The sequence below is a fragment of the Phytophthora parasitica genome (genome assembly GCF_000247585.1).
Source record: "Phytophthora parasitica INRA-310 unplaced genomic scaffold supercont2.26, whole genome shotgun sequence".
In the NCBI taxonomy this organism is placed as follows: Eukaryota; Oomycota; class Peronosporomycetes; order Peronosporales; family Peronosporaceae; genus Phytophthora; species Phytophthora nicotianae.
The window spans coordinates 274,973-296,591 of NW_008649012.1; the positions used below are offsets into that span (position 1 = coordinate 274,973).

Genomic DNA, 21,619 nt, shown 5'->3' on the forward strand with positions numbered 1-21,619 from the left:
GCTCAATCTGCTGAGGTGAACTCCAGAGTACTTCAGTTGTGCGTGGTTCAGCCAGAACGCACTGTGGTGACCTGGTCGGGCTACGTCGAGTACAATGGCGCAAAGTTCGTTCGCCTACTTGAGAAAACGTGGATCGTCCTAGAACCTGTTCCGACGGACACACTCGGGATGCCCGCAATGGGAGGTAGGACCGACGGAACGTTGATGCGGGTGGTTGTTCGCTTGACTCCTGTCGAGACTGAATTGGATCCACAGAAACCAGAGGATATTGAGGAGATGACAAATGTCGTCGTTGGCACGTATCAACGCCACGGACAGCGAATGTACCAGGCGATGCTCGAGCAGTTGAGCGATTGCATGCGTGTTTGAAAATGTGAAGGCGATATGCTTCTCTATACTCGGTGTGATGTTTGTTTGCGTTTTAGAAGGGAAGGATTAAATAGAGATCAGAGCAGCAAAACCTGAGTTGTTGCTACTGCACCGGAACTTAAGCTTAGTGAAAAAAAAAAAAAAATGCGTCATGGCACGGATACCCGCTTTTGATGAGCAATTCTAATTTGACATTTAGCTTTGTCGTTTGAGACAGCGACAAGATATTGTAATTGCTAGTGTAGTGTCTTGTGGGGTGAAGTATCCTACTACGATACGGCCAACTCGTAGATGTTATTGTAACACATTTTAACCTTTTTCTAAAACGAGGCAGAGTGCACTTAGAGGCAACCCTCATTTCGTTTTTACACCGTATCCGTAAGTATCATGGACTCGTGGCCTAGCCATTTCCTGTTAGAAACTCTTTATCATTAAACAAACCAGCTTGTTTCAGGTAGAGGCGCCCTTTTAACCGATTACCTAGAGAAAAATAAGTCAATACTGGATACGAAACAGTGGCAACTCTCCGTCGCCTGGTTCCAGTCTCCAGTCGACACGTTGGAATTATGCAGAAGATATCCGTCTACATCCGTCCTTTCGTGTGGATAGTCTATTATATCGCTTTGTTACGTGTATTAGTTCGTTTCCTGATCCAGCGGACATCCAACCTCGATCACATCAAAGTCAAGGTACATGTTGTTTCTTATCCGGTAGCGATACTGGCGAAAACGATGGTCTGCATCTGCGAGGATTGTGCAAGTTCACATCGGCATCCGCGAACAAACGCTACGCTCTATGAATTATTACCACGAACTTAGGAAACATACATTGACCGCAAACACGCTTAGTTACTACTGCACTTCGTATGTGAAGTAGTATGTAAGTGTGTTTGCGGTCAATGTATGTTTTACCCGATGGTTGTACATGCACATGGAGCACGTGGCGTTTCTTTAGTCAATACGAACATGTGGGGACCTTTGTGAACTTGTGTATGCTTTCAAGTAACTGTATTGAAGATCTTTGCCTTTACGTCCCTTATGGCGATTGACATCAATGCAAGCGAGACCAATATGGTTCCCTCAAAGTGTAGGTGCTCTCGTTGACGAACTAGGACTAATGTCTGCTCATTCTCAAACTGTCCGCGTCGTGATGAATACCCAGCAAAAGCCCTGGAATCTCCATCAAGAACAACCGGACTGGAACGGTTTTGATGGAACAGTTCAATCTCCAAACAACGCCTCAATTGCCGAGTCGGACGGATCAATCGATAGCGACAGTGATCTCCTAAGCCTGTTCGAACAACCAGTATCCCCTTACTACTCGCGGAAAGAGCACTTCGACAGAGGAGGGCGTCCGTTCCCGTATACCCGATCCAAGACGCGGTGGCGCAAGCGTCCTAGTGACGAGATCAAATACCTACGAGGTCAGCTTGTTGAGCTGCAGAAACTGAAAGCCGCATTGACCAATCCTGACACGAAGCCGTTCCACCTGAATGATCCTCTCGACAACCACACCGATAAAAAACTTAGCGCTGCACAGGCAGAGAATCGAAACCTGCGCTCGATGGTGGCTGCTCGTTTCCAAGTGGTGAAGGCACTCCAAGATGCGATCGATGAGCACGTACGCCTCAAAGCACAAAAAGTTGACGGCACGGTGGTTCCAGCCGAGTTACTCTTCGTGTAAATAGCTATCATCATAGCTTCGTCGTTTTAGGTGTTGTTCGGTGTAATGAATGTATCGTAATTTAACAAAACCAAAGAATGAGCCAACAAAATTCACATTGGAGGTCGTTTCAGCTTATCAGTGCAACAGCGTTAGACTTGAGTTATCTACTGCACCAGAGCTGCCGGGATACGCGTGATCGAGGGACGAGCCCAACTCGTCAGGTAAATGTGGTCACCAAAGCGAGCAGCGCCCGAAACAATCGGCGTCTGGCCCTGCGAAGCCTCGTACACGTGACGGATGTCGCCCGTCTCCAAGTCCACGGAAGCAAACAGCCCAAGACGATGCACGAAGATCACCGTCATCCACGTCGGGAGTAGCGACAGAATCTTGCGCATCTTGACGCTCTGCTTCATGTGGTGGAAGATGCCTCCGTTGTTGTGCGACACCATCCCCACCATCAACACTTCCGTCTCATTCTCACCGGCGCCAACCTTCTCGATCGAGATATTGTCCGGTTCGCCAGGCAAGAAGGCAAAGTCTTTGATCTGCTTCGTTTTAAAGTCATAACGCACAATTTTACTCTGGAACATGATCGCAATAAGGAGACCAGAGCCATCCTTATCCAGAGTCAGGCCGTTAGGGAATCCCAGACTCCCAGCCAACACATTAACCCTTTCAGTCCTCGGATCAAAGTGCAGCAAGTAACCCGTAGGCATCCGTTCCAGGAACTCCATCACTACGCGGTTGCGTTGGAAGCGACGTGAAGACTCCGTCACGTACACTTCTCCAGTCTCGTGCACGACTGCGATTCCATTCAAGAAATTGGTGTGTTCTTCTCCGACGCGACTGAATAGCAGCGTGCGTTTGCCACTGGCCTCGAACAGTAGCAAACCTTTGTATGCGTCGGCTACCAGAAGCACCTGGTCGCCAGTGAACGTCTTAGCGTCTGGGATCCTCTTAAGGAACTTGGCGAATGGCTTCGCCGGTGCAAACGCGAGACCGAGCGGACGCCCGCACGTTGGCTCCATGTCCAAAGCGCCGCATTCGGGCAGATCGCGGCCGGTCCTGGAGAAGTTACGGAGCTCGTCCGCTGCGGCGCTGAAGCTCGCGAGACGACCGTCGGCCAGTCCGACGTATGCGACTCCGTCCTGACTCACTGCCAGGTCTTCAGCGCTTAGCGCCTGGCCGAGGAAGAGGCTCTCGGCGTGTGGAGCCTCGAACAGCTCCGTGTTGCTCACCAGCGCTTTGGTCTCATTGTAGCGAGCCTCCTGCTGACTGGTGCGCAGATCGTATGCGTAGTCCAATGGCTGCGGCTCCACCTCGCCCGGATACTGGTCCAGGGCTGAGGACAAGAGCATGACGAAGAAACATGCTGCGAGCAGCTCGCGAGACAGGAAGTTGCGCACCACTTGCATCGTAGGGACACGAGCAATTGACGAATGACGTCAACGCTGCGAGGAATCATATAGGTGCCTATATAATAATTACCCATCTTATAATGTAGTAATCCTTCTAAAATGAATGCATCGAAATGCAAAAGTGCTGGTTAAATTCTACCCAAATAACATACTACTGCTAATTTCAATAAGATCCACTGGATATGAAGATGAGAGTCATCGCGGTATTAGGATTATGTGCACCATGGCTGATTATGGGGATGATGGACACACACACTCGTGTCAGGGATGGGATACAGTGGCTTCGAACCAAAGTCTGTGGTTACCACTTGCTTGTGGTCTAGTGCCTCTTTTTATTCATGGCATTGTCTAGCATGAGGTTCTCCAGGACTTGGTAGAGCAGTCCGAAGTTGCAGTTGTATGTGTCCATGACAATTTCCGTCATCTCGTCAACGTGCTGCTTCTCGTCTTCCTCGGAGTAGAACTGCATGACAGGATTCACGCGGATAGCAGTTCGTAATGTGGTACCCAGTGCTTTCGCGCTGTAGCCATTCTTCTTGAAATGATGAGGTTCTAACACAATCCACCCTTTTTCTTCGAGGCGGACGAACATGGAGCCTTGGATCTCAACGTACGCAGCCCACACGTTAACTGTGCGGGTTGGTTCAGGGATACTCCGCTGAACAAGTCTCGTTGTGACCTCCACTTGCCGTGCATTTGGTAGATTTAGTGTAGTGACAGTAGTGGCCCGTAGACAGTTGTCACTCTTCCAGAGCCTTCGACAACGTGTCATCGGACGTCCCGCGTCTCCGTGGCTGAGCGAGTTGTGCAGTGCGTGAGTTACACTTGGAACGGAGAACGGCAGCAAATGCACCTCGTGGAGGTGGAAAGACACACCATCCGCATTACGCTTCACCTGGAGCTGTGGATTCAACTCGCAGTTTACGCGCGAGATTGCGCTGGCTTCCAGTACGTTATCCACCGCAGCGTATTGATTTCCCATGTCCTCTTCAAGTAAAGCGTAGAGCAACTCATCAGATAAATCCGAAGGCCGAGGTCGCTCCGCATCGCCGGTAAACCAGCGTATCTCCTGACTGGATTTCCTCCAGTGGTGGTCGATGACATTTTCTAGTGCTCTTGCCACGCGTAGCTGTCCTTCTAAAGCGGTATGAAGCTCCACATTCTCCATCAACACAGAATTGGCTTTTGCACTCTGCTTCTCGGCAAGGCTTTCCCAGGTGTCGCCGTCACTGAGTTTTAACTCGACGGTCGATGTCAGGTTGACGCAACACTTCCAGCTCTTCCTCTAGGTCGACCACCTGCTGCCGCAAATACTCGAGCTCATGGTTCGGTCGCTTGCGCAGTCGTCCCTGGCATCTCGTGTACGGCGTCGAGCGCACAGTCTTGTGCAATGGAATGCACGCCTCCATGTATACGTCGCTCCGACTTGAAAATTATTGTTTGTCGATTTGTTAGACTCATCGATGCTGGATTCTCAATACCGGATGGAAAATCGAGTGCCTATTATAATAGCCATTGCCTTTACCAAGGGATCGCCTCTAGTTAGGCGAATTTGTTGCTGTAGTCCCTATTTCTACAACACGAAAAAGTAACACGCTGCAGTCGAATGGAAATTTGCTTCCCTTATGCGCACGAGTGCGCTGTATAATGATCACTATTGATGGTTTCCTACTTGTCACGTTAGCGCTCGCGTTCTCGGTCTCGGCGGTCCCGGTCTTGATGACGCTCTCGACTCCGACTACGGCTACGATCGCGGTCACGATCTCGGTCGTAGTAGTCGCTGTTGGGGCGATGAGAGCGGTAAGGTCTGCTACGATCCGAGCGGCTGTGGTGGCCTCCGCTACGGTAGTGGTCGTTCCTCTCGCGATATCCGCTACGCTCGCCTCGTTGACGCATATACCGATGCTGGTCGCTGTTCTTCGCGTTGCCTCCGTTCGCTGCTGCTGCTGCTGCCATCTCTTCGTGGTGACGCTTCTTGGATTGATATTCATGCGTAGATGACACACTAAACTTCGGCAGACTGTAACAGCAGCGATCAATGGTTAGCTACAATAAATCTGCGGTTCTAACAGATAGCAACTTACTCTCGCGGTTTGCATGTTTGTACACGCCAGAAGTAGTCGTGGTCCATGGCTTCTGCGGCTGTGATGCGCTTGGCAGGGTCAAGCTGCAATAACTTTTCGAGTAAATCGACTGCATGCGGCGGGAAACTACACGAAAAAACACGATAAAAATTAGTCCACGATTGCAGCATCGCATTCTCTAATAGAGCAGAACTACTTTTTGAATCTCTCACGCAAAGGGCAGACGAACTTGTCATCCATTTGGAAGCTCTCGGCTCCCGGTAGTTTAAAGAATCCAGGCCACGTTTCCTCCGTCGGCATGCCACAAAGTCCAAATATCAATTGGAGCTGCACCAACACAGAGCATAACGACACAGTGTAAGTATCACTGGAGGCCTTGAAACTATATCAAAGATAACGAACCTGCTCGATCTCAGTCTTGCCCTGTAGAATAGGTTTCCCCAACAGCAGCTCGCCGAAGATGCAGCCGATCGACCAGACATCCACCGAGAAATCGTAGGACGTTGAGCCCATAAGCAGTTCTGGCGGTCGGTACCACAGCGTGACGACCTTGTTGGTGTACCTTCCAGCCTTTGCGTTCACTTCGTTCCAGAACCTAGAGAGGCCGAAATCACCGACCTTCAGCATGCCTTGGTTGTTCAGCAGCAAGTTGGAAGCCTTAATATCGCGATGGATGATCTTGTTGCGGTGCATGAACGCGATTCCCGTCAGCAGTTGCCGCATATAACACTGAATCTGTGTACGCGTGAACTTCACGCGTGGATGGTTCAATAACCCAGAGAGATCGTGTTCCATGTACTCGAACGCGAAATACAACGGCGGTCTCTTGCCTTCCTTAGGCGGGGCTGCAATATGTCGAATAAAGCTTTTCGTTGAGATCTACTATTACTCGTAGATAAAAAGCTAGTTAACTTACCACTTGACGAGACGATCTCCTTCAGCTCCAATATGTTTGGGTGTTTGAGGTACTTGAGGATCTTCATCTCGCGGATAGAAGTCACAGGAAACTACAGCACAGCAAAGACCGTTAAGTTCTTCACCCAAGCTGGCATCAAGTCCTGCACGTACTCCGTTCTTCTCGACATCTGGTCGCAGTTTCTTGAGTGCCACAATATCCTTCGTCACTTTATGTTGACACTTGAACACCTCACTACACGTACAACATCTCAGTCAGCAGTAACCCTCTCGATACAGAACAATAACACGACGAACCCGTATGTACCCGATCCAACCTTGTCAATAATACTGTAGTTGTCAATATCTCCGATATAAAATCTGGGTTTCTTGGTCGGCTCTTCCCTCACTGTCTCCGTCGCCATGATCTCCCGTTCTCTTACTGCACTTCGCATAGACGCAATAACCGACGACGACGAGGCGTCCGCCAGCGCTGTGAGGTCCGTAGAACTGCCAGTTTCCTCCTGTTCGTCGTCTCCGTCTTCTCCTTCACTCTCCTGCCTCTCTTTAGGGGGCGGTGGAGGCATCTTAGTCTGTTCAGTAGCCTGCACAGCGTTCTCAAGGGCTCCAGACAAGTCTATAGCGATCTTAGCGTTGGGAGGGGAAAATGGAGGCGGCGGAGGTGGCGGCGGTGTGCCTAGTGGACTCGTAACAGGTGGAGAAGGCGGTGGTGGCGGCGTCGGGAAGCTCTGAGGCTCTGCTGGTTCGTCTGCGCTCTCTACACTGCGCGTATCGTCGTCGTTTTCCTCCAATGGGCGGTATTTGGGCGGTGTACAGGACGGAGGAGGCGGAGCGGGCGGATCTTCGGGACATGGAGGCAATGGAGACGAGAAACTGGAGCTGTGGTTGCTCTTAGGCTTGTCTGGAGTAGGAAGTGGGACACCGGGAGGCGTACGAGCTGTTCTTCGGGCCTTTGTAGCGGATTTGGAAGGTCTCTTGGAGGCAGAAGACGCCGGAGACGCTGCAGAATGTGATGGTGGCGGTGGTGGAGGCGACGACGGCGCGGGAGGCCCGGGTGGCGGTGGCGGCGCCATGGATGGTCGGTGTTCTTATGGTTTTTATTAAAGTTACTTTAAAATGAAAAAGATTTTTTTGTCATGAAAAAGCTATTTATGGTAAAAGTATTTTTCACTTTGCTTTAGTGTTTTGGTCCGGTTGTTTTTATTCTAATTTTGCCAAAAATACGTGACCAGAAAAACACATTGTTTTGAAAAAAAAAAAGCGGTGCAAGAGTCTTGCACCGCTTTTGACTTTGTTTCCCATTTTGGTCTGTTTATAATCGACCATTGCTTTTCAAGTGATATTTCGATATTTTATATTTTGCAAATATTAAATAACACCAAAATATAAGCAATTATTTTTTTTGTAATAAACAATATTCGATTCATCCTGAAATTTAGATCTGAAACGACAAATAGACATTCGTATTGCTCCCATCGGTTGGCTGAAAAGACATTGAGTTAATGCCATTGACACATTAACACTTCTGCAGCCATGTCGACGGAGTTCTTCGCCTCTAGCGCCACATCGACGGGCCCTGCCTTCTGCCCGCACTGCGGCACCATATTGGACCACCCGGACACCAACAGCATCGTGTGCTCCGCGTGCGAATACCGCTGCCGCTACCAAGGTGCGTCGCTGCAGCCATCCTCTGACACGAACAATTGACACAGTTTTAACCGCCGCCTATTGTGCAGACCTGCCGTCGCTGACCGTTGTGACCCGCAGCGAGGACAAGCCGACACCCAAGTGGCTGGATGCCGAGAAGGTCATGAGCGAAGTCACGGGCCCCGCCCGCGCCACAGTGGAGGAGACGTGTCCCAAGTGTGGCAACCCGGAGATGGACTACTACACGCTGCAGCTCCGCTCGGCCGATGAGGGTCAGACGGTCTTCTACGAGTGTAAGAAGTGCGGCCACAAGTTCTCGGTCAACAACTAAGCAGCTGCGAATGGCACAGCATATAGATATATCGATACATGTACGTTCATCTCGACATGGGCTGGAAATATTTGTTTTTCTTTTACTGCATGGTGAATCCGGTGATCTCCATGTTAATGACGAGCGTAAGGTACGTGACAAGCTCTTCGTAAGAGCGATAGACAGGCAGGTCCAGGCGGTTGAAGCACGTGTGAGCTTTCGGGTAGAGTCCAGCTGGAGGAGCTCCAATTGCCACCATCTGAAGCCCAAAGCGGCGGATGCGGCCGTCGTGGCTTAGTAGTGCTCGGAATCCTTCAGCTGGCACTCGAGATGTACCGGTAACGAACTGGAGAAGACGAGCACGTTCCTCCTGCGAGAAAGCACGCACAGCTTCCCAGAACCACTTGACGACTTGGCGTTCTGAGGCCGCCGGTCTGTTAAGCCCCTGCTCGGCACGCATGTAGCGGACGTCGGTGTGAGATTCCCAGTCGGCCATATCGATTGACGGTACTCCACACACAAGCAGCTCCAGTTCTTGGTAGTCGAAAACCGCCAGAAGTGTGCGTGGCAGAACGTCGTACAGCCCTTGAAGCATTGCCTCGAGCTGCTCACGTACCGCGCCAAACATCTTGTGCTTGAGCAGCAGCGTCAGATACTCTTCCTTATTGGCGTCCGTCACAGGAATATCTTTGCCGCCTGGTTTGAGCTCCTCCGTGATGATGGCTCCATCAGTTCCCTGTCGCTGCGCTGTGAAGTCAAGTGCTAGCGCTTCGACTCCCTCATTTTCTCTAAGCCACAGAGCATGACGATGGAGCTCTGCGTCCAGGAATTCGAGGTCAGAGAAGGAGATTGGCACGCCCAGCAGGTGCTTGAGCAGCGGCAGTGCTAGATGCACCGTCAATAACTGTCCTTCCAGCAGACATTTCGCCAGTAATCGGCCAACGAACTGGAAGCAATGCAGGTGATCGCGGTGGATGTCACGGGAGTTCGGGTTGATCCAGTAGCCAGATTGATCGGCGTGTGTCCGCTGGAATAGTCCATAGCTCTCGTCAAAGAGCTGCTCGCACAGAAGCAGAACCCACTCGCGTAACAGACCGCCTGCATCTAACCCGGGTTCATCGATGAACTCGATCCGCAAACGCTGTCTAAGATCAGCAGCTGGGACCAGCATGAGCAAGTGCATGGACTCACTCAACACTGCTTCACGACGGATTTTTAAGAGCAAATGACCTTCATCCCATGGGACAGCTACCTTGCCCAGTTCTTTGAGAAACCAGCGCACCTTTGCCTTGAATGGGAGAGCTGCGACCGATTCGAAGTCGATGTAGCTGGTGGCTCGTGGGAATTCCTCAATATCGATCGCCGTCATTGCCGCTCGCTCATGTACCAGCGAGTCTGCAGCCACCCATTCAGCATGACCGTGTTCGTTCACGTGTCGTACGTAGCCGACGGACGGCTGAGCTATCAGTCCGTCGTCTGTGCTTACTGCTGATGCTGTGAGATCGTCGCAGTTGACTGGACTTCGACAACCGCGGACGTTCTTGCGGATGGCAGGTGAATAGGCCCCGTCAGCATGTGTAGACTCAACCATAGTTAGCTCCGTTTCCACGCCCAGGTCTTCCCTGTTGAGTCCTTGGCTAGTCCTTGTGAGTGATATCGGGCTGGTAGGACTATGAGATTCTTCATCAAAAGTGTAGGCTGCAGGCGCCGACACTCGCTCGTTCTCCGTCCCAGCTGCAGGTAGCAGTGAAGTAGGTAAACTTGCACGGATATTCGAGGCTAACTGACTGATCCGAGATGGTTGGCAATGGCCTACTCGAACCCAGCGGAACTGACCATCAGATGTTCTCTCACGCTGCCACAAGTGGCGTCGTCGTGCGCCTCGCTGTCTTTGGTTTAGATTCATCTCATTGAGACGTCGAACATGGAATGAACGATTCCGTGCTGCGAGCTCCGCCTGTGACTCTGTCGACTCGCTTGTGAGCAGCTGGAAGGACTTTCTCGGTTGCTTGCCAATAGGTGGCGGCAACATCGCCACTCCTTGTGAGATAACTGAATTAAATAAACAATTATTAACACAAGAATCACAAAGGTCTCCGCCGTTGCCGTACCTTCCGGAGTACCGCACATGAGGCACTCCCTTTTGGCAGGATGGTTTTCATGATAGCACACAGAACACTGCCACTCTTCCTGTCCATCCTGGATGATACTGTCCTCGAGTAAATGTCGCTGCATGTTGTTGTTGGCGTTGTCGTGGTGCTCGAATCGCTGCATCCGACGCTGGTGGAGACAGTAAAGCATCACGGATCCACCAGCCAGCGCGATGACGACGCCCAGGAACACGTAGAGATAGAACTCGATGCCTGTCGCGAAAGAATCGTCAGTGTGTGTGTGCTCTGATTTGCCATTTCTTCCACGAACTTACTGTGTCGTTGGTGCGTCGACATGTCCGTCATGCGTCCAGCAGTGAGGGTACTCCCCGAGCCTGAGTCGCTGTAAGTCTCGTTGATATCAGTCAGCAGCAACGACGCTGCTCCGATGTCCTGCACCATCCACGATGGCCAGAAGACTGAGAATAGGAGAAGGATGATCAAGGCAGTCGTTTCCTCTGGAATGTGTAGTGACCAACGGGTGCAACACTCAATCGTCGCGGTAAGTTACATCTTTAACAGAATTATTTGGGTTATCCGGAACCAACTCAAAAAAGTCAATTTTTTTTAAAGCGCAATATATTATTTCACTCGGAATTGGTTTCAAAATTAATTGCTAGGACTCCATCAGTTCAGGAAAACCATTCGCTCCAAGCAAAGTCACCACGTTGCTGCGCGTTCTGAGAGGTGGATGAACTGTTATGAGTCGTGCGTTTGGCCGCGATCTCAACACGGCAAATTGGACACGAGTTGCCGATCTGCAGCCACTCGTGCAGACACCCTGTATGGAACATGTGCTGTGTTGAAGAAAACAGGACGCAAATGTGAAGTGAGAGAAATGAAACAAATTCTAGCAATAATCCGTACCTGGCATGGCATCCGCGTGACTTTCATGCCGATGGACATCTCCACCTGGCAGATAACACATTCACGAGCGTCCTTCCGCACAATGATATCGGCTGAAACACTCTCGTCACGCTTAGCTCGGATAAACTCCACAAATCTACGTGCAAAACGACCTGGTTAGATAAAGCTCATGCGAACAAACTGTCGTGTGCAGTATTGCTTGAGTTTACCCTTTGCCAACCTTCGCGCTCATCATGAACGCGGGGATCGTTACGTCCTTGCTTTCTCCGGTGGAATCCGTCATCGTATACGGCCACACATCGACAGTCTGGATGATAATCACTCCTGCAGCACCCGCAGCTTGAGCTCGAAGAACCTTCTGCGCAAACGTGCAGCCTCCGCGTGTCATCACCACGATCTGCATCATAGTGTAAACAGATACGATAAGCGACTCGAGCTTTCGAAGCACCGACTTCAATATCTCCCACCTTGTTTTTCATTTCATTGGCATTCTGAAAGGGTTTGGCGCCGTCGAAAGGGTCAGCAATGACCACGCTGCACTTCTGGAGTGACTCACACGGGCCAAAGTTGCCGGGGATAGCGATCACCTATCCAAAAAAACCATCAAAGTGCAGCGAAACATGTGCATGGCGTGTAAATATCGTCGGCTTCATAATCTATTCTTTCACGCAGCATTCGAGATCTCACCTCGCCCTTGATCCCTTCCACGACGACGGCCACTTCAATCGTCGACGCCTGGTCGGCAGTGAACGACCCCAAATTCCTCACTGTTGTCAGCGATACGCACAGTCACTAACAATTCCAATTGAGTAACCAACAGCAGCATAGCTTTCCTCACCAGCCTCGTCAGACGCAGGACGACGCGCTCCTGTATCTCCTCCTCCGTTCCAGTCGTTGCCGATCTCTGTCAATAAGCGCATCACCATCGCCTGCAGCTCCTGAACACTCGTCTCGGAGGCGGCAAACATCGCGCCAGGTATGGTCTACACAAGTGTCAACGTATCTGGTTAGAATAGCACACCGTCTTCGAAGAGGCTGCAGGAAGCACTCTCCAGTCGTACCTGCTGCCGGCGCTCCAACTCACAGCCACAGATCAAGCAGCGTTTACCATCTGCAGCGTTGAGTCAACGTAGAATCAGCGGTTAATACTCCGCCCTCGAAGCAGCTCGTAGCGCAATCCTATTTCCCTCACCTGCGGTCGTGGATTGAGGAATCTCGTTGCAATCTCTGCAGAAGAGCTCAACAATTGTGGCCGTCGAAGCCGCTGCAGTCTGCACAGTGATAGCACAATGAGTACCGGTTGTTGTTAGCGTGGGAGCTCGATCGCGTTGATGCTGGCTGCGTACATCGGCGGCAGGTGGTCCTGTGAACGCCAAGTCATCGAACGACGCCATTATTTTGCCAAATGAGAATTTGACAATTTTCACCCGTCTAAACCGATGTTTGTACCCATGTGTCTGTATTAATAGTGACCTTGACACGCTAAAAGTGGCGTGAAGAACAGTGAATCGATACACATCACAGTCCGAAGCTAAAATGTCGTGCTGTGCTGGCAGGAGATGCTGGCAGCAGCAGTAGCTACAGCACAAGGCTGTTGCCTTAGACGGCAGGTAAGAGTAACGCAGGCATACACCAGCCGGAAGTTCCCTTATTTAGATCGGCCGGTAAATGACTTCAAGATCTAACCGCGAGACCAACATTGGCAGCAACAACGCCTTCATCATCGCCGTACATGCACATGTATTAAGACCAGCGATCTTCAGAAGATTCTTCCCTCGTGTTTACGATGTTCCCACGCAGTTGCAGTTGTGACAAAGGGCTACAGCGACCGTCCATGATTTCGCGTTCACTTGGGAGTGTTGGTGGCCAAGTCAAAGTCACCCTCTGGGCAGCGGAGGCAGATCTGCGATGAATGCGTGCCGAAATATCACCTCGAGCACCACGAGGAAAGAAAAATTCCAGAGCAGCGATAAGCTCCGCGGAGACCCGTAGGAAAAGTCCCAGTTCGTCACATTTTTCGGGGCCGCTGCGACTTGCATAATGTCGGCAAGAGTGACGGTCGTCGGAACGCCGATTAAAAAACACACTGAAATTTGGAGCTCGGCGAGAGATTGGCATGACCGCTTCGTCTGCCTCGAGACGTGCTCCGGGACGCTGGTCACCACCAGCACGCGTGCTGTCTGGGCGGAGCAGTGCCTTCCCTGCACACGCGTGTCCAGTCGCCGTGCCGGATGATTCCGCGTCGCGCTGACTGCTACAGAAGCGTATCTCAAGATTCCTGCTGCCTAGTGGTTGGATTTCATGGCACTGCCGGAAGCGCACCGCTCCAACGCCATCGCCCGGCACAGCGAGAGTACTCTTGCGCCAGTACTAGGACAGGGTTTCGAGGTCTAAATCATCGCTCCATGGCAAGCAATATTGCATGCCATTCCAATGGAGTTTCCAATGCTACCGGCACATGTAGAGCAGCGCTCTCTCCGCTCTTGCCTCTGGGATGGTAAGCGTCCAGCAGCATTTTCCTACCTTTACGACGGGGCTGTCTTGTATGGCGTTCACTATGGCAATAAAGTCCAGTACGAAACGTCGCCATCGGCCACAAAGCCCCGAGCCGTCATCACGGGCGCAGCGACGGGCCGGAAACCCCACTGACATGTCGAGGGTCATTACGCAATTAGCGCCCTAGTGCACATATCCATCGCACCGAGAAGAACACAAAGACACACAGCCCACACTCACTATTTCATCCATGACCGGAGTCCAGCTCCACCACAAACGGAAACAACCCACGTCCTCCAAATCCGACGAGTTCACGGCTATCAGCCCCGCCTCCAAGCAGCTCGAGACCGATGACTTGTACGACGTACCTGTCGGCATCGCCACCGACCGCGGCGGCAAACTCAACCAGGAGGTACGTCCTCTTCATAGAATATACTTCAAATTTCGTTCTCCGCAACCCAGTGCTGATTTCTGATGCAATTTTTGACACCCAACAGGACGCATACTTCATCGGGGGCAAAGTCGTAGAGAGGCTCACACTCAACGGATACACCAGCTCGGCCAGCGGCTGCTTCGGCATCTTCGACGGCCACGCTGGCGACCGCGCCTCGCGCTTCTGCGCCGAGAATATTTTCCCTCGCATTCTCGAACAGCTTGCACAGGAATCCACCGTCAACGACGCCATCACCAACGCCGTTCGAGCACTCGGTACGTCTCCACATTTCAAAAAAAATCCAATATTTTGATAGCTAACAGCTCCTGTTTGTCTTTGCCAGATGCTGATTTCTGCAACATCGCTCGCCACGCTTCGAGCTCTGCAATTGCCTCCGCTGCACGACGGAGTCATGGCCGCTCGTTCGCTACCGACGACGGCTCCACATTACTTGTTGCCATCGTACGCGACGGCCTCTTACACGTCGGTAACGTCGGCGACTCCCGTGCCGTGGTGGTCACCCGCAATGGTGACGCCATCGCCATGTCCGACGACCAGAAACCCAACCGCAAGGACGAACGCGAACGTCTGGAAGCCAAGGGAGCCTTCATCACAGGCAAGCCCGACTTCATGTACAAAGTGTGGCCGTTCAAGAAGATGCTCGACGTCCCACGTGTGAACGGCCAGTTGGCTGTGTCGCGCTCCATTGGCGATGTGTCGCTGAAGTCCTATATCTCGTGCGATCCTGAGGTGCAGACCCGCAAGATCTCCAAGAACGACCGCTTCCTCATCTTGGCGACGGACGGACTGTGGGATGTCGTCACCAACAAGCAGGCAGCGCAACTTGCCTCTCGTTTCAAGGACCCACAGGCCGCAGCGGACGCACTCATCGCGCTAGCGCTGGACCGCCATACCACCGACAACATCACCGTTTTGGTCGTCAAGCTCGAGGCCTATGACTTCACCACCAGCCGCACAGACGTCAGCAACGACTGATCGAGCGAGACGATGGAATTCTCGCTACCCTGCCGCAGTTATTTAGTTGTGCCGTATTAATGTTAAAATGCTAAGTTACTACGTACCCATTCGCGCTTTCCCATGATACCTTCGAAAAGAATCTTCCACAGTGCGCTTAAAAAAAATCAACGAAGCAACAAAATAACTATTGGAATCGGATAAAAATTATGGTCACAAATTGTTTTCAAAATGGATACTATTGTTCTTTTATTTTCAAGGTCGTCTCTCATTGGTTGAAAAAGGTGGTCAAATTTCTTGTCCCGCATTTCGCATAGTCGAATTTACAGTTGAGCTTGTTTGAGGATGCCGGCGCTGGAGGTGTTCGGGCGCCGCAGTCGCGTGGTGGGCAGCGATGACTTGTACTGCCCCGCGCTGTTCCTGATGCTGTACCAGCTTCCGTTGGCGCTGCTGTGCGTTCTGTACGCGAGTCTGTGGCGAAGATGCTCGAGCACTTCGCTGGACGACAATGGACTGCCATTCTGGTACATATTGGGTGCGGCGCCGCTGTTGTTCTTCCGCGGCTGCATCTACCTCATGATCATGCAAGTGTCGGCCAAAGGAACTATCGTGGACCACGAGCGTCGCGTGCTTATGCCCAGGATACTGCAGGTACATGCTCTCTGGTCAATTCTTCTCTTCGGCTACGGGATCGCAGGAGTCTGCTGCTGGTACTATCGAGACATCTGTCGTCCTGATGCGCGGTTTGTATTGGTGAGGCATTTCTATTTATAGAATGTACTCAAATATGGGATCTAATTGAGGATTTTTATTAGGCTGTGGGCGGATTCTTAGTAGCAGAAGTGAGCTTCACCTTCACACTCGGACTTTGCATACTGCACGACACACAAGTGGAAGAAGTGATCAATCAGGAGAAGCCTCCGGTCTCCAGTACGCTGGATCCTTATGGTAATACTGTTGATTCTGAACGTCAATCTTTGTTGGACGGTACGTTGCGGCCTAAAAGGCCGAGTGGGGACAGGAAGATGACGTTGTGTTGTGTTGCAGACGTAGATCGAGAAGTACCGAGCTCGGACGTGTATGTGCCGCACAGTCAGCGACTGTGGAAGCAGCGGTGCACACGTTGCTGTATGTGCATGCGCTGCTTCACGTGCAATTTATTCGGCGGCGCCGGGACTAGTCATGACAGTATGTCTGTGGTGGCCAAGGTGTTTTCGAGGCTGTTCTACGGTAGTCCGGACCTTGTTATTTCGGATATTGTAGCAGGTTTCATCCTACTAGCAGCTGTTCAGGCATACGAAGACCATCACGAAGTCATCGCTACTTCTCCTCACCGAGAAGGAGATGAAGAAGAGGAAGAAACGCTTGGGAAAATCCGGGCGAGGATTCGAGCCAGCACGAGTAAGATGAATTTAATGGGCGACAAGACTCCACCAACGACGAAACCCTCTGCTACAGCACCAGCGAGCAGCTCGACGGTGGACGGAGACGAAGCAAATCGGTTGGTATCGATCGATATTCCGTCTACGTCAGACGATGCGAGGTTCGAGATGTCGAGTAAGCCCTTCTACTACCATCCAACGGATCCGCACCTAAATGATGTGGAGCTGACTGAAAAGTTGAAGGAGCTAGCGCATTTCTCCAAATACGCTATCGGGATCTACGGCTGGATGCTGTACGTGTGGTCACATCCATGGAGCGGGACGTTCAGTCTGGCTTTCTCTTGTCTGCGTCGCAATAGATCATATGTGCATGGTGACAATTGGTTCCACTTGGGCCAGACAGCGTTGCAGCTTGAAACGAAGATCCGCAGCGACGACATCGTGTACGCGAGCTTCCGCAACTCCGTGTATCAACCAGCCTTCGCAGTGATGCTGGATCATGAACGTAAGGAGGTTGTTATTGCGATCCGCGGCACTTTATCACTGGAAGACTGTCTTACTGACGCTATCGCGTACGGGATGTCGATGAACGACGTGGCGGATCGCTGGGGTTGTGATGGCTCTGGTGAATACGCTCACCAGGGCTTCCTCACGTGCGCTGAGTCGATTTATCTGGAGCTTAATCGTCTTGGCATCTTGGAGATGCTGTTTGACGAGAAATCTACTGCGACTATTGTCACGCACGGCGTTAACGTGTGCGAACGTGGGGCGTACCACGACTACGGCCTCGTGCTCACTGGTCACTCACTTGGAGCAGGAACGGCTTGTCTGTTGTCGGTGATGCTGCGTGCCAAGTATCCTCAGCTTCGATGCTTCGCCTTCAGTCCTCCAGGCTGCACCATGTCTCCTGGACTGGCGTCTCGATGTGCGGCCTTCACGTACTCGGTCGTCGTGGGTGACGACATCATCGCACGGTCATCACTCACGTCGGCCGAGGCCTTGCGGGACAACGTACTGGACCTGATTGGAAGGAGCAAAGTGAACAAGGCGGCTATCCTGCGACAGGTTATCTCGTGGCGTAACCCTGACGAACTGCTGCACAGAAGCTCGGATGAGCACACGGCGTTTGACGACGACAACGAGACCAGGGAGCGAGTACGCTCGCCATTTATCGCTCACTTGTCGAATTATCGTACGATGTTGCAGCGTATCCAAGAGTCCGAGCCGATCCACGAGTTAACTATCCCTGGCCGTGTAGTACATCTCAAGCGGGTAGTGCGAGCCAAAGGAGCAGCAGGTTGTTGGGTGTGTTGCCGTCCTGGAGGAGGAGGTATTTGCTGCACTGCACGCACCAACTATCGCTTTGCATGGGCAGCAGAAGGTCAGTTCAGCAAGATTCGCATTGGGCGTACCATGCTGGACGATCACTTCCCAGACAAAGTGCATTATGTGCTTCAGAACTGCGTCAAGCGCTTACGCAAAACTGAACACGAACACGAGCAGGAGTGTCTATAGGATCATATTTAGGGACAGAAGAATGAATCATCATGCATTTTTACTTACTCTTTTTGATGTCTACCGCGGTGTGCGACCACATACGACGCATTGAAGCACGTCGGCCGCGTTTGTCTTGGTGCACAGGCTGCATGTCCACGTAGTTGCTTCTGCAAGTGACTGGACCAAGACCGGTGCTGGGGATAGTGTCGGCGTCGGAGCTGGCGACATGGAAGTCGTGGATGCAGCGTACGCGCTTCCATCATTACTACTGCTGCTGCTAGAATGATATCCATTCGACGTGTTTTGCTGAGTTGATGCCTCTGGCTGCGAATTCTGCTGGATGCGCGATAAATCGGCTTTTGTAGTGGGCGAATACAATGGCGGGTACGACACCGGCGCCGGTCTCGGTGGCGTAGGAGGTTCCGACGTCGCATCACGAAGTTCTTCCTCCAAGTCACGGATCCTTCGCAATGCTGCCGCCATGGCATTCTCCATATCTTCCTGCGCACCAATAGGCGACGCATTTTCCTCTCCACTATCGATTGCGTACATCGGTGGGGTTGGATTGCCTGTCGGTGCTGCTGGGAACGGAGCTCCTCGGAAGTAGTACGATGTCCACAGCGTGACTTGACGCAGCACGGCTGGCGCATCAGGTAACAACGCCCCTGTGCTGCCGGCACGGTAGAACGGGTTCACAAATCGGTCGCCTTGAAGCAAGAGCGCATAGAGCGACGGCGTTCGCTCCCGCACACTCCACGCCGTGCGTTCTCGCTCACAATTACCTAGAAACGTGCCATATCTCCCAGAGAATAGTGCATCTGCCATCGCCTCGAGCATCCGCTCATTAAATTCAAAGTACGTCGGGTAGAGACGAATAATCTGCCACACACAATCCAAGAATTGCAGGAAGATCGGCGCTTGTTGGTCGTCATCGTCCTCTGCTTTACCCGGAGCTACGCGGTCCTGGAACTTGTGTCCTGCGCGCACCCACTCCTTCTCAATCACCTCTAGGAATCCTCGTCGCGTACGGTAATGAGCATCAATCAGCAGCTGTGCAAGGCCGCAGAGCTGAGCTGTACGGTCCCAACCATCGCTGCAGTGGACAACGACAGTCGTGGCTTGCGCCTCCATCGCACGTGCCACCTGCAGAGCCCCACTCAACACACGTCGCACATGCGAGAGCCACTTTGTGTCTTCAACACGTGACCCCCACGAGAGATCCATCGACTCCGTATTGTTCGTTGGAGCCGTGAAGCCTCCTAGTCCACGTACAGCTTCAATACTCTCACGCATAGCGTGGATGTTCCCGATATTCAAGAAAGTCACTCGAGCATGTGCAAGGTTCCCGCTCTCCGTGCCACCTCCGGTCAAGTTATTGACGCGTGCATTGAGTTCTGGCCGGCAATCTGCGATCCAAATCCTACGTGTCGGTGATCCAGAATACGAACTAGAAGCCGCTCGAGCGATATGAAGCAAATACTGCTCGTCTGCGGGGTTCTGTGTGTGTAGAATGCCGCGTTTGGGCTGTGCACATCGCCATAATGCAGCGCCGTTCTGTGCATGTACATAACTACAGACCGGTAGTCTCCCTTTGGATCGGAACGAGGCTACAGCCCCTACTTCTGAGTCGCTGGCGGCTGCTGGCACTACCAGCTCTCTAGGATAAGTCGGACACATGGAGAATGAGGCATTCAGCTCCGTCACTCGGTAGGGACTGCTACCATCTCTCAGTGCCACGCCCATCCTGGCAAAATCCTCATACAGATCATAGAGCGCGTGACCCTGGAGATCCTCCTGCATCGCTCCGATCGACGTAAACGCGAACAAATTCAGCGGGGTGTCCACATAAGCGTGTCGATTTAATGCTGGCAGTAGTCTCGTCACATCTCCGCCTAGTGTCCATGAGCGTAAGTCCTTGAATTTAACCACAAGTCTCGTAGGAGTGTACGCGTTGATGGACCTCGACGCTGATACAGTCGCTTGAGGGTACGAGAGTCTGGCCACCGCTGCTCGCGGCATGCCTCGAAGCGCAGTGTCCAGTAGTCTGTGGAATCCCCCAATGGTTCTTAACGACGCGCTCTGGGGCTCGAATCGGAGTCTAAACGACGTGATGTAGAGCGTTCCGGGGATTTCTGGAAGCGTCAGAGCGCCGGGGAACACGAAGGAGCAGGTGACGGAGTGCACCACTGTCTCTCCTGGTAGCCATTGGAGACTATTGTCTCCGGACAGAGTGGAGTTCAAAGGGGACATGTCGAAAGAGGAGGAGGAAGAAGACGATGGAGAGAGCGACGGAACGTCCGCTGACGAGACGCTAGAAGTCGTTGACACGGACGTAAGAGCCTTGGACTTGGGCGCGAGCGCCATGATGCGAGCCATCCGAGCGTGGTGCGAGCATTGGCCGCTAGAGTCTGTAGCAGGAGACGTACAGCGCGCCCCCGTGTGCGTCGTAGCGGAGCATGTTCCCGGCATCGTTAGAGACGACGACGACTTTGATTATGACGGACAACCCTTTTTCGCACTTAGCATGAGAATATTGACTGAAACGGTCGTCTTCAACGTGGCTACAGGATAACTACAGTATAGAAGAAACAGCTTAAGAAACGCTTATGCTGTTTTAAGTTGCTTTATGTTAGATATGACCACTTAGAAGCAGCATAACTGCCATCGCTATTGAAACTGCTGGAGTTGATGCCAAGGAGGACGACGACGTTCCTCGAGAGCCTCGTGGAGTGGGAGCCGACATGGTGTTGTCGCCTGAATCAGCAGAATTGTAGGTCTGGTCGGAGCTGCTTGCGTTGCTTGTAGTGGACGTAGTAGGGGTACTGCCGTCGTCGCACTGCTCGGTGTCGCTGCGTCCGAAGTCTTGTGTCCAAAAGTGGTTGTACTGTCCGTCAGGAGTGTAGGCGTACGCTGTGCCCAGCATGGTGTAATCTCCAAGAATATTATGGCGATGGCCTTCGGAGTTCATCCACGCGTCCATAACTTCAGTCACGTCGACTTGTCCAGCGGCAACGTTCTCAGCGAGACCGCGCCAGTCGTACCCTGCATCGGTGACTCGTTCTGACATCCGTGAGCCGTCGGATCCGGTGTGGTCCATAAAGTTGTTAGCTGCTTGGTCGTCGGAGTGGCGCTGAGCCGCTTCTTGCAGTTTGCTGTTCGTACAGAGGGCAGAGAGTCCTTGAGCTGCACGCTCCGAGTTCACACGTTCAAGCATGAGATTAACATAGTCGGACGGCTGCGTATACGTCTGCAGTCGTCGGGGTGAACGGATATTCTCCTCGGCCGTAGAGCCGGAAGCCGTAGTAAGGAGGAAGAAGGCTAGTACAGAGGAAAGCTTCGTCATTGTCATGCTGCGACTAATGTGAAAATGAGATTGTGAGCACTAGCTAAATAGTGGACAGACATGGCTGC

General features: G+C 52.1%; 13 protein-coding genes across 17 annotated transcripts; 4 read left to right on the forward strand and 9 right to left on the reverse strand.

Moving 5' to 3' along the window:
* Positions 1–177: 177 nt before the first annotated feature.
* PPTG_11079 (hypothetical protein) lies at positions 178–369 on the forward strand (the record flags this gene model as incomplete). The annotated part of the gene is made up of 1 exon (XM_008907327.1): positions 178–369. One exon carries the CDS (start codon positions 178–180, stop codon positions 367–369), a length of 192 nt encoding a protein of 63 aa, XP_008905575.1.
* A 1,122-nt stretch (positions 370–1,491) lies between these two features.
* Positions 1,492–3,465, reverse strand: PPTG_11081 (hypothetical protein). The gene has a single exon (XM_008907328.1). The coding sequence runs from the start codon at positions 3,447–3,449 to the stop codon at positions 2,199–2,201; it is 1,251 nt and encodes a 416-aa protein (XP_008905576.1). The 5' UTR covers positions 3,450–3,465; the 3' UTR covers positions 1,492–2,198.
* On the forward strand, positions 1,519–2,052 carry PPTG_11080 (hypothetical protein; the record flags this gene model as incomplete). Its single annotated transcript, XM_008907329.1, has 1 exon — positions 1,519–2,052. One exon carries the CDS (start codon positions 1,519–1,521, stop codon positions 2,050–2,052), a length of 534 nt encoding a protein of 177 aa, XP_008905577.1.
* Positions 3,466–3,771: 306 nt separating the features above from the next.
* On the reverse strand, positions 3,772–4,620 carry PPTG_11082 (hypothetical protein; the record flags this gene model as incomplete). Its single annotated transcript, XM_008907330.1, has 1 exon — positions 3,772–4,620. One exon carries the CDS (start codon positions 4,618–4,620, stop codon positions 3,772–3,774), a length of 849 nt encoding a protein of 282 aa, XP_008905578.1.
* Positions 4,621–4,678: 58 nt separating this feature from the next.
* PPTG_11083 (hypothetical protein) lies at positions 4,679–4,861 on the reverse strand (the record flags this gene model as incomplete). Its single annotated transcript, XM_008907331.1, has 1 exon — positions 4,679–4,861. One exon carries the CDS (start codon positions 4,859–4,861, stop codon positions 4,679–4,681), a length of 183 nt encoding a protein of 60 aa, XP_008905579.1.
* Positions 4,862–5,043: 182 nt separating this feature from the next.
* PPTG_11084 lies at positions 5,044–7,568 on the reverse strand (the record flags this gene model as incomplete). 2 transcript variants are annotated; one of them, XM_008907333.1, is made up of 7 exons in its annotated part: positions 6,749–7,568; positions 6,605–6,686; positions 6,453–6,543; positions 5,939–6,381; positions 5,733–5,863; positions 5,537–5,662; positions 5,044–5,472 (listed from the first exon to the last, which is right to left on the reverse strand). In XM_008907333.1, exons 1-7 carry the CDS (start codon positions 7,522–7,524, stop codon positions 5,133–5,135), a joined length of 1,989 nt encoding a protein of 662 aa, XP_008905581.1. In that variant the 5' UTR covers positions 7,525–7,568. The 2 variants fall into 2 exon arrangements, with proteins under 2 accessions (XP_008905581.1, XP_008905580.1); XM_008907332.1 differs by having other exon boundaries at positions 5,045–5,472; positions 5,749–5,863.
* Positions 7,569–7,927: 359 nt separating this feature from the next.
* PPTG_11085 (hypothetical protein) lies at positions 7,928–8,495 on the forward strand. The gene is made up of 2 exons (XM_008907334.1): positions 7,928–8,120; positions 8,188–8,495. The coding sequence occupies exons 1-2, from the start codon at positions 7,985–7,987 to the stop codon at positions 8,427–8,429; spliced, it is 378 nt and encodes a 125-aa protein (XP_008905582.1). The 5' UTR covers positions 7,928–7,984; the 3' UTR covers positions 8,430–8,495.
* Positions 8,401–11,084, reverse strand: PPTG_11086. Of its 2 annotated transcripts, XM_008907335.1 has the most exons (3): positions 10,834–11,084; positions 10,520–10,771; positions 8,401–10,460 (listed from the first exon to the last, which is right to left on the reverse strand). In XM_008907335.1, exons 1-3 carry the CDS (start codon positions 10,958–10,960, stop codon positions 8,512–8,514), a joined length of 2,328 nt encoding a protein of 775 aa, XP_008905583.1. In that variant the 5' UTR covers positions 10,961–11,084; the 3' UTR covers positions 8,401–8,511. The 2 variants fall into 2 exon arrangements, with proteins under 2 accessions (XP_008905583.1, XP_008905584.1); XM_008907336.1 differs by having other exon boundaries at positions 8,401–10,771.
* A 106-nt stretch (positions 11,085–11,190) lies between these two features.
* PPTG_11087 (hypothetical protein) lies at positions 11,191–12,819 on the reverse strand (the record flags this gene model as incomplete). Its single annotated transcript, XM_008907337.1, has 8 exons — positions 11,191–11,355; positions 11,426–11,561; positions 11,635–11,822; positions 11,893–12,012; positions 12,113–12,192; positions 12,264–12,408; positions 12,487–12,536; positions 12,618–12,819. 8 exons carry the CDS (start codon positions 12,817–12,819, stop codon positions 11,191–11,193), a joined length of 1,086 nt encoding a protein of 361 aa, XP_008905585.1.
* A 1,346-nt stretch (positions 12,820–14,165) lies between these two features.
* Positions 14,166–14,768, reverse strand: PPTG_22911 (hypothetical protein; the record flags this gene model as incomplete). The annotated part of the gene is made up of 1 exon (XM_008907338.1): positions 14,166–14,768. The coding sequence occupies one exon, from the start codon at positions 14,766–14,768 to the stop codon at positions 14,166–14,168; it is 603 nt and encodes a 200-aa protein (XP_008905586.1).
* Positions 14,769–15,632: 864 nt separating this feature from the next.
* Positions 15,633–18,276, forward strand: PPTG_11089 (hypothetical protein). Of its 3 annotated transcripts, none has more exons than XM_008907340.1 (3): positions 15,633–16,082; positions 16,145–16,316; positions 16,377–18,276. In XM_008907340.1, the coding sequence occupies exons 1-3, from the start codon at positions 15,675–15,677 to the stop codon at positions 18,224–18,226; spliced, it is 2,430 nt and encodes an 809-aa protein (XP_008905588.1). In that variant the 5' UTR covers positions 15,633–15,674; the 3' UTR covers positions 18,227–18,276. The 3 variants fall into 3 exon arrangements, with proteins under 3 accessions (XP_008905588.1, XP_008905589.1, XP_008905587.1); XM_008907341.1 differs by having other exon boundaries at positions 16,145–16,277; XM_008907339.1 differs by having other exon boundaries at positions 16,145–18,276.
* PPTG_11090 (hypothetical protein) lies at positions 18,210–20,782 on the reverse strand. The gene has a single exon (XM_008907342.1). The coding sequence runs from the start codon at positions 20,675–20,677 to the stop codon at positions 18,287–18,289; it is 2,391 nt and encodes a 796-aa protein (XP_008905590.1). The 5' UTR covers positions 20,678–20,782; the 3' UTR covers positions 18,210–18,286.
* A 21-nt stretch (positions 20,783–20,803) lies between these two features.
* PPTG_11091 (hypothetical protein) lies at positions 20,804–21,603 on the reverse strand. The gene has a single exon (XM_008907343.1). It carries the CDS (start codon positions 21,555–21,557, stop codon positions 20,838–20,840), a length of 720 nt encoding a protein of 239 aa, XP_008905591.1. The 5' UTR covers positions 21,558–21,603; the 3' UTR covers positions 20,804–20,837.
* Between the last annotated feature and the right edge of the window lie 16 nt (positions 21,604–21,619).